Genomic DNA, 10,753 nt, shown 5'->3' on the forward strand with positions numbered 1-10,753 from the left:
AGACTTGTCGTCCAAGGGCATATACACTTCAGGTATTCACGTATAGTATCTCTTTGTTCCCCTGCCGCCACCCACTCCTTGTTTCTTTCCAAATAGTTTCCAGCTGGGAACGTGCTGCAAGGTACCTAGTTGCATACTGCATGGTCTTATATTATCTTCTCCCTCTCCTGCCTACATCCAATTTATATTTTATTTTACCCTTTTCTCTGCAAACGTGTTATTCTGGGATGATTAGGTCGTCCCACGCAATGGGAAATATGTAACATCATCCCGATGGATAGCTTTATTGTTGTTGTGAAGATAACATTCTTGTGCCGTTATACAACACTGAAACACCACAACTGTGCAATGAACAGAAGACTTTCACAAGCACAAAGGAGGGCACGGAGACAGCCAATTCCATCTGCTCACAGACAACACAATGGCAGTCACGGAATTAACGCAAGATTTTTTTTTTGTTTTGGTCCTGCTGCTAAACGAAGTGGCATAATTTGAATGGCCTTCAGTCCCAGGCAGTTTTAAGCACAACTATGAAGAGGCTGCAAAGAATCCCAGATATTTATTGCACAGGTGTCATAGCTCAAACATCCATCCATTCCTTAAATCTAAGATAAGGAGGAGGGACTGAGAGATTAGCCCATCCTTTTTTTGTCCAAACTGTTTTCTCCAATTTAAAACCCATCTTAATGCAAGTACCGGATTAAATAAACTCAAACTCTAAGGGAAGTTAACACCTTGGCAATGCACCTGGCAGTCTGCAGGGGGAGGGGGGAACCTCTGAAATGCTTCCAAGGACAACAGCTTGTAGGCTGAAGTGTTACGCTGAATAACCATGTTGTAACAGAAGACAAGTATATAGTAACAGCTTGGGGTGGTGGTGGGGAGATGCTACTGGAAGTATGTAAGGAGATTCTCTTTGTGCAGAAGGTGAAACAGAACACACACACACAAACCCAGTTATGCATAATTGAAAGAAGGGAGCTAACTGGCTTGAAAACAACAACAGTGGACTCTGAAAGCCACATTGCAGGGTTAGTGGTATGACAGTGGAGAGACAGGGAAGATAAAGCACAGCGCTATACATGTGTGTAATGCATTGACAAGAAGTTAACTGAGGAATAAGAACTACTTTTTATTTTAACGTTGACTCAACTGGTAAGAACTGACAAGTGGAATTTAAAACACTGCCCAACAATCCACACAATCTGGGTTGTGGGGAAGAGGCCGGCTGAATCAGATGACGCTTCAGTTACTACCAGTCTGGATAAATACCACCACCCCATTCCTACAGCCACAGCTATGGTTTACCCTAAAGTAGGTACAGAACCACACTGACAGTGAAGCGCAGTTCCATTAATGAGGACTGTTACCAATGATCGGGCATGCTAGAGAGGATCAAAACCAGTTCCTGCGGACACACTAGGGCCAGCACATGCATACCAGGCTCTCTCGTTTTCCTCTCCCCAACAGTAGTCCTTTGTGTGGCAGTGAAGCATCCCAGGAGTTCGAATAGCTGCTTGTTGTGCAGTACTGGGGAGGGTGTGTGTGTGTGTGTTTAAGCCCCTGCTGGAACCCAAAATGAGTGTTTGAAATGCGTTGTGTGTTGCACTGCAGCACTGTTCTAACTCAGCTAGCTTTGTGGGGACTAATGTGCCTTCAAATATGCCACGCGGAGCACTGCATCCTTTCCACGCCACCTCTCAGATCCAGTTCTGCACTACACAAACAGATCTGCACGCACGTGGTGCCTTAATAGTGACTCGGCTTTGCCACAGCGCTGAATAATCCAGACTGCTGAGCAGGACAGACTCCCTGGGTCATCCTGCGACGGCAGTGTACCACCCTAGGCCGCAAACGTTGCGTGGCATCCAATGCTAAATGCTCGTTTGCCACCGCGAGTGGCTTTTCGGACTGAGCTCAACTGATTCTTGAAATCAAAGCTCGGAGCAGATCTGCGCTACTAGCTAAGCTGAGGTATGCCATGCTCTGTAAGTGTTCGAAGGTCAACCCCCTTACACTCATAGACCGGTCACATTAAATGCCAAGCTAAAAGATTTGCTGCAAAACGCAAGTCGATACAGAAAGCTTGTTAGTGACATTGCAGGCACAAACTAATACCTGCTAACGCCGTGTACAAAGCTATTTACCCAGCCCGAGATGATCTTAGAACTTTGGACTCTTTAGGGAAGTTTGAACCCACTTTTTTTTAAAACTGGAAAACTATTTATTCCGATCAGAGTAATTTCAAATCACACCAGTTACACAACAGCAGATCAGCTGTGCTAAGGACTGCTCCGAATGCTGCAGCCCGGTATTTCGAAGCACAAGCTGTTTCATTTCCTATGCATCTTTTGAAATTTCCTCCTCAGCTGAAAACACTTACTTAAGAGGGTAAAATGCCAGGCGATGGCTTGGGAGCGAGCCACCACAGACGTCTCTCGGCTAACATAAAATATCTACGCCTTGAGGCTCATTTTACACGCCGTGAGTTTAGTGAGCGCTTATATCCTAACTAGGAGGGAGGAGGCACACACGTTCTTTTGCACTGGAGGGTTGCAACAACAATAAATAATGAGAAATACTATGACAGTGGCAGGCTTAATTCATAGTTTAATATAAAATGGGCAAAAAACCCCAACCCAATACAAAGCTAAAAGCTGATATGCTTTAAAAAACAGCTAGGAGGGGGGGGAGAATAAAATAAAAGGTAAAGTTCAAGACAGGCCCAAGAGCAAAGGGGCGATGATCCACACCGCCCCGCACAACTTGGCTTTGGTTCCCTGTTTTTTTGTTTTATCATGCAGAGGTGATTCATTCTATAAGGAAGCCTCAAAATACACTAGCAGCAACCTCTACCGGACAGCGAGGGGACACAAGGCTAGAAGTTCCCAGGCCGGAGCCGACAGCATCTGACCTTAGGACTCTTTCTCAACATGTGAGGGATAGCGACATGACAGATTTTTTTTTTAACCTATGGCACTTGCATAATTTATAATACTTTAGGCATTGGTCTCATAAATAAAGAGTATAAAAACGCATATGCTTAAGCATTCAGAGATGCCCTTCCCGCGCATTCAGCCCTCTCATTCCGACAGCCACTGATGCCTGTCAGTTTGTGATCAAGTTCAGTTTGGTCAATTTCATCTAGGATTTTACTTGCCACCTTAAAGAAGAAAAGTCAATTAAAAAAAAAAGGTCTGAGGAGGATACTAATTCATTCCTAAAACAATTGAGCCTACAGATAAGATTGTCTACAATTCCCCCCACCATTTTTTTTAAAGAAAAAGATCTTGTTTGTATTTCTACAATATCATCGGTAAATAATAAAAGTGCAATTAAGAGTGAGGATCGGATGGGCTGATTTGGTCACTTACCGGTTTCATTCATTCCCCCCCGCCCCCCACATCTGCTTGTCATCTGGTTCACCCCCCCCCTTTCTTTGGAGAAGCAACAATGAAAACAGTAAGGCTCAGAGCAATGAAGATGAAGTGAGCAGAACCCCGTTCAGAATCATAGCTAGAATGTCAATCCACGGGTCTCGCATACTCCCTTCTAAATCCACAAAAGTGCTAGTTACCCTCCCACCCCTTTACAAAAAAAAAAATGGCAAACTGTTGTTTACAAAAACCCTTATGAAATATCAATTCTACAATCTGTAAGGTTGAGTTTCCTTTTTTTCCACAAGGCCAAAGCAGAAACGGAAGATGGAATTCCCTTTGCGTACAAGAGAAAGTCTGTATGCAAGGAAACGGTAGGACAGCTGCAGTCTCCTCAGCGTGCGTATTTAACGTTAGAGTTGGCTCATTTTAGGGTGTACAAACACCAGGCAGACAGCGATCTACTGATACAATATACCCCAAATAAACCTTTAGATTCCAAGGCCAAAGTATGTTATAAAAGCTAGTCTGATGTACTGCGTTATCAGTCAACAGCAGCTTCGTTTTGTCGCTGACGGCTGTCTTCTAAGTTTGAAGCCCTTACCGCTAGTTGAGGGGTTGGTATCTGTAGATGGAATTCTACGACCTGCAAGGAGTCAAAGCAACAAACGTCATTAAAAACAACTATTCCGTATGTCTCACAGTTTAGCTTAACAAGTGTGGCTCATCACCATTTGGAAGGTCATTGTGCTTAAGAGGTCCAGATCTCAGAAGCGAAGCAGAGTCGGCCCTGGTTAGTACTTGAATGGGAGACGACCCAAGGAAGTCCAGGGTTGCTATGCAGATGCAGGTAGGGATGGGCATGAACCTAAAAAACACGGTTCGGGGTCCAGGGCAGCCCACAGACTGAATCCCGAACCGAACTGGCCCCACATGAACTGAACCAGTCTGGCAAGTTCAGCTGCCCCTTTCTCCTGGCCGCAGCTTGCCATGGCCAGGAGAAAGTGGGTGGTGATGGCCCTGGAAAGGAGGATCACCCGGAAAGGGACTTCCTTTCCCTCTTTCTCCTGGCTATGGCTCATCATGGCCAGGAGAAAGGGGGCAGGGATCATGCGGGAAGGGGCTTCAAAGTGGCGGGGAGCCAAAACCGAAGGGTTAAATAGCTAGCAGCCATTGGTTTTGGCTCCCCACTACTTCGAAGGGGAGGAGAGCAAAACCAGAGGGTTAAATATGGGGGTGAAGTGCCTCCCAGGGGCAATGTTCCCTCTAAGCTGTGGAGTCTTGTGAGCAAAAATTCTACTTTGTGAGCGGCTGGCATTAAAGCTGTGAGCGAGCGAGTTGGCTTCTGCATAAATTAGTTTGGTCTGGAGCCGTCTTTCCTGAGATGAGATAAAAATGTGTGAGCCGGCGGCTAAAAAAATGTGAGCTAGCTCACACTAACTCAGCTTAGAGGGAACACTGCCCAGGGGGCATTTCACCCCCTCCTTTCTGCTGGCTCAGCTGTCTTGGACTCCCTCATGCAGCCCATTTAAAGGGGCTGCGCGAGGGAACCTGAGACAGCTGAGTCGGCAGAGAGAGATCAAAGCCCCGAACAGCTGAACCGAACCGGCCAAAAGTCTGGTAAATGTTTGGGGAACACATCTTTCCCGAACATTGGTTGCTGAGCTCCAAACCAGCCCAAGTTCAGCCCAAAGTTTGGCTCATGAGCTGGTTCGTGCCCATCCCTAGATGCAGGCAATGGCAAACCACCTCCACTTGTCTCTTTTACTGGCAGAGCTGTTAAGTTCTCTTAAGTATTCAGGGAATTCCTCCTGGTACAGCTGCTTGCATAACAATGTGCTTTTCAGAGACTCACCACTGGGTTAGACTACAGCTGGGGAGACCCAGAATTGACTCTCAAATCAGCCACAAATTTCACTGAGTCTTGCTGAGCCTAACTGTATCTTACAGGGCATGAATCCATGTGCCAATTACACTTCCCAACAGGCTTACTCTTGGTACCATCTTGAGCCTCCTAGTCACTGGCCTTTTTCATCACTCTGGAATGGTCAGCCGGGGAGGTCAGCGCAGCATCTTTTCAAGCAGCATTCAGGAAAGCCTGCAATGCAGTCTGGTTTAGGATGGCTTTCTGGTACCCTTCCCCAGCTTCCTTTGGGCTGTTCCCATCCCATTTCGTGGGAACAGAGGGGCAACACGCAGCCTTGCAACTAATCAGTATGAGGCGCTCCCCCTCCCCCAGCTCAGCCTTTTGAACAGTGTGCAAGCCACTATACTATGCTCAGGCAAAGCACACAGGCATGTAGGAAAAAGAGCCTGATTTTTATATGTTTTGTTTTAAATTACTTTCCATGGAGTTTGCAGAGAAGCCCTGGGCAGGTGCTGCATTTTGAAAGCCATTTCCATATGCTCAGAATTTCTCCACTCTTCTCCCTTTAATGATTTTTAACCATTTTTTATTACAGTGACTTGTTGCTTATTTTTTTAACAAAGAGAGAGAGGTCTGGGGGCTAAACACAAGCATACAGATCTTGTACAAATGACCCGAGAGAGATTATATTACAATCTCACGTCTATCAAAATAATGACAAAAACGAAGCCAGTGCATAAGGATAGACACAAATGAGATTTAAGCTAAGACCAGCAACCAAGTTCCTTTTGGGCGTCCTTAAACTTGGAGGAAAGGGAATGAAAAGGAGGGGGCAGACAGACACCACATGGGTGTGCTAATACACAATACTTACTAATTTCTATAAAGAGCTCATTTATGTTTATTGCATTTTTCGCACTGGTCTCTACAAATACTGCATGGATGGAATCTGCATAGTCTTTAGCATCTTTTTCCATGACTTCTCTAGGAAGGAGAGAGAAAGAGAATAAATCACGAACAAAGCCCGAGGGTTTATTTCAATTTTAGAAGAGAAGTAGTAGGCAGAATTAAATGCAGTAGTGAAAGCTATTTTAGCAAGTAATCTGAGCCCTGCTGATGTTACCCACGGCATCTGGAAGGTATGCAAAATGGAGAAAGGGAGAATGCTGTCAGTCACTTTGGGTCCCCACTGGGGAGACAGGCGGGTTATAAATGCACTGAATGGCAATAGCAGTTGTGTCAGTGCTTGTGAAACACTGCAAGTTCAAGCAACTGGGGTGGAGTTACGTAACACAGATGATGCCACAACTTAAGAAGCTCAATCTTTTGGCTCTCTCCTGAAGGGCTACTACTGATCAGGCCATAAGATACTCCTACCCCGCATACTGTTCTCTGTAACGCTGCAGCATTCCAAGGAGAGTTACTAACACATGAACCGAATGAGACTGCATAAAGTCGGGATCCTCCTCTGTCAGCATATCAGAACAGCCATTTTCTGGCAGAACCCTTCCACAACGGGAGTCCAAGGCGGTAATTACTGCAATAAGGGTGGAAAGGGATTCCAGCGACACTGATCAAATATAGATGTTGGGCTGGATCCAACAAATCAATTCCAAAACAAGAAACACTTCCCCTCTGGCACAGGCCGCTATTGACAGAAGAGACTCTACTCCAACTCTACCATCAGTGGAAAGCTCCATGCGCCAAAGGAAAACCCCACTGCTAGTGAAATATATCCATAGGATTCTAAGCCATTAGGTAAAGGTAAAGGTTCCCTTGCTCGAATCCGACTCTAGGGTTGCGGTGCTCGTCTCCGTTTCAAAGCCGAAGAGCCAGCGCTGTCCGAAGACATTTCCGTGGTCATGTGGCCGGCATAACTAAACACCAAGGCGCACGGAATGCTGTTACCTTCCCACCGAAGTGGTACCTATTTATCTACTTGCAATTTCTTGCTTTCGAACTGCTAGGTCGGCAGGAGCTGGAACTAGAGACGGGAGCTCACTCCGTCATGTGGCACACTCGGGTCTCGAACGGCTGAACTACCGACCTTCCACAGCCTGTAGTTCACATGTACCGAATTCATAAGGCAGATCATAAATATAACTAATAAATTCAAACAGTATCTTCCAATACTAGGGTTGATTTCTTTTGCAGGTGACAACTAGGGCTGCATACATTCATACAGTTTTGGTCAGACCTATCACATGACCACACAAAGCTACCTTACACTTGAAACTGACCACCAAAGTCAGCATTGCTTACTCAGACTGGCAGTAGCTCTCCAGGGTGTTGGGTAGAGGTCTTTCACATCACCTACTGACAAATATTTTAACTGGAGAGAACGGGGATTGAACCTGGGACCTTCTGCATGCCAAGCAGATCCTCTCTGGCTGAGTCACAACCCCTCCCCTCCCAATCAGAATACCTTTCTGCCCAACACCACTTCTCTTGGTGACTGCTCATACACTTCCACTCCTAAAGGATCGTCAAGTCTTAATCTTCAAAAGGTGTGGGATCCCATGAGAAAAAGTAGCTATTTAACATCTTTGATAAGTTACAATGCCATTTACTACGGAATTTCCAGGACAATACAGCTTGGACTAGGAACCTTCCTGTGCTAACTAACTGCAAAAGTTCCATATATTTCCCATATTTTTCAAATCTGTCTTTGGAACCATAAGGGCATGAAACTATTTTAAGTGAAAGCCTAATTTCTCAGGAGAAATTTCATGTTCAACAAAATGTATGATTTCTTTTAAACATGGAAAATACACACATGGCCACGGTCTTCTCCAATAATTGCCTTTAAATTCTCCAATAATTGCCTTTAAAACAGGGGTGGCCAAACTGCATGCTGCTCTTTCACACAGTCTAATTTATAATGTTAACAAAAAGCAAATTTGCATATTTTCCAATAAAAACGTGTGTGCAATATTTGTTCATGTCTTGCGGCTCTCAAACATCTGACATTTATTCAATGTGGCTGTTACGTTAAGCAAGCCTGGCCACCCCTGATTTAAACTTTTAATAAGATATTTTGGCGAATACTCGCATGGCCATGGTTCTCCAGTTACTGCTTTTAAACTTGCAATGAGATATTTTAGGGAGTTTGTTTCTATTATATACCAAATACCAACTTTAACATCTTTGATTTGGAGGACAAATAATGCACTTTTACTTAAATTTCCGGATCCTTCCAAAAATAAAGTTTGAAAAAGTTTCCTTCCCTGAAACTTCACCCATCTACTAATGCTTAACACTGAGCTGAAGGGAAACATTTTCATATACATCGTCAAGATCTAGAAGCGATAACAGTGATGGGGTGCAGCCTCTATTAATAGTTCCCACTCAATATTCTGTGTACTTACTTACCATACACAGCTAAGCTTTCTTGCAACAAAGGGCTGCAGTGTAATGGACTATTTTATAGTTTCCCCTTCATTGGAATCTCATGTTTTAGATTTCACTGTGGGTGATTATATAATCAGTGACCATCTACCACTTATCTTAACTCTCAATGTCAGCCCTTTCACTAGAACCACACAACACCAGCCTGACAAGCACTATATATTGCCTAGGATCTTTTAGCTGTATGAAAAAAACTGCAACAATTACTCAAACCAAACCTACTTTTAAAGTATAGATCCTCTTTAATTGATGCAACTGAATATTCATCAATGATCATAGCCTATACTGCTAATTTGTTCTGTTGCAACAGCTAATAGGGAGCTGCGGTGGCTCAAGTGGTTAAGACGCTGAACTGCAGGCTGTGGAAGGTCGGTAGTTCAGCCGTTCGAGACCCAAGTGTGCTGCATGACGGAGTGAACTCCCGTCTCTAGTTCCAGCTCCTGCCAACCTAGCAGTTCGAAAGCAAGAAACTGCAAGTAGATAAATAGGTACCACTTCAGTGGGAAGTTAACAGCGTTCCGTGCGCCTTGGTGTTTAGTCATGCCGGCCACATGACCACGGAAATGTCTTCAGACAGCGCTGGCTCTTCGGCTTTGAAACGGAGATGAGCACCGCAACCCCAGAGTCGGATTCGACTGGCTTTCGAGCAAGGGAACCTTTACCTTTAACAGCTAATAACAACTAAGTCGAAGGCAACTGTATTCCTGAATCTGCCTTATACCTTTCTCCCCCAACCTAGATGGTTAGCCTAGAGCTACTCCCTCAGGTAATCTTGCTTTGATGCCTGTGTAGTCACTCTAAGGTGCAGAATCCCTGCTGGCTGAATTTGCTTATACAGTATGCCTTGCTCTTAGCCATAGGCAGCAAGAGTCAGATATCTATTGGAAGCCAACTGCACTAGGTCTTTAAAAAAACCAAATAAGACACTTGATTAAGTACTCTAATTGTCTGAACTGGACCAGTTTATCAACCAGCCTACCCCCCCCCCCAGTCTAGTCCAGCCCCCTACATCCTAGCAGTCCAGCCTCCAAAGGAGTCAGTCCAGCTTAACTACGAAGAGCGAGTGCAATGGAGACAAGTTTTCCAAAAAATGATAGCTGAACAACACTTCCTGAATTTACCTTGCATCATTAAGATCGCACTTATTTCCAGCGATAGCTACAACAATATTGGGAGGACCATGCTGCCGAAGTTCTTTCACCCAGTTCTTCAGCGTTGAAAATGTCTCCTGAAATGGAGATGACGGAATTAGTAATACACGAAGGTGTCACTGACATATAGTTCTCTTTTTGCAAGTGCCCCCCCTACCTCTTTTGTGATGTCATAAACTATAATCGCCGCTGCAGACCCTCGGTAGTACATTGGTGCCAGAGCACGGAACTGCAAAGAAAAAGAGCATGGTAGGAAATGATGCCAGTTGTACGTAGAAGATCATATAGGGTGACAGGAGCAGTCAGTCTATGGAGATTTAAAGGCCCTGGGTGCTCTATGATGCTATTATGAACCCCTCTAATCACCCTAGACTGGGGTGGGTGGGAAACAGAAGTGGTTTATCGATGCCTTCCTCTGCAGTCTTCCTTGGTGGTCTCCCATCCAAGTACCAACGTTGCTTAGCTTCCGAGATCTGATGAGATCAGGCTATACCATGTTGCCTTCCCTCCAGAATATTGGTATATAATGTGCAGGAAACAAACTGAAGGAATGAAGATTAGGGAAACTGTACATCTCACTAAACAGGATATGAAGCAAAATTACTTTGCATTTTCCTTTCTGTTCAAGAAAATTTAGACTGAAAAGAAAGAACAGGTCTAGAAGGCATTCCTTTTAAACTAGAGGACCATCCACTCGCTCTACTCACCAACCCTGTATCTCACTGTGATTATTATTGTTGTTGTTGTTATTGTTGTTATTGTTATTGTTGTTATTGTTGTTATTGTTATTATTGTTATATTTGTTAATTGCCCTATCCCTGCTTGTGCAGGACTCTGGGCAGCGTACAACAAAAAGGCACAGAACCATAAAACAAGTTTACAAAACATTAAAATTCCAAACATAAAAAAAATTAAATTAAGAAAGTTAAAAGAAGTCTAAGATGGCATTC

At 44.4% G+C, this 10,753-nt stretch overlaps 1 protein-coding gene across 1 annotated transcript in view; it reads right to left on the reverse strand.

The window, feature by feature from the left end:
• Positions 1 to 3,450: 3,450 nt before the first annotated feature.
• RAB22A (RAB22A, member RAS oncogene family) overlaps positions 3,451 to 10,753 on the reverse strand; it is a 28,222-nt gene continuing 20,919 nt past the window's right edge. Inside the window, exons 4-7 of the mRNA XM_015423355.1 lie at positions 9,961 to 10,032; positions 9,774 to 9,880; positions 6,119 to 6,228; positions 3,451 to 4,023 (exon numbers count right to left, since the gene is read on the reverse strand). Of these exons, the coding sequence (XP_015278841.1) occupies positions 3,926 to 4,023; positions 6,119 to 6,228; positions 9,774 to 9,880; positions 9,961 to 10,032 (387 nt within the window). The 3' untranslated portion in view covers positions 3,451 to 3,925. The remainder of the gene's footprint in view (positions 4,024 to 6,118; positions 6,229 to 9,773; positions 9,881 to 9,960; positions 10,033 to 10,753) is intronic.

This window comes from Gekko japonicus, unplaced genomic scaffold, assembly GCF_001447785.1.
Source record: "Gekko japonicus isolate JY-2015 unplaced genomic scaffold, Gekko_japonicus_V1.1 scaffold1580, whole genome shotgun sequence".
Lineage (NCBI taxonomy): Eukaryota > Metazoa > Chordata > Lepidosauria > Squamata > Gekkonidae > Gekko > Gekko japonicus.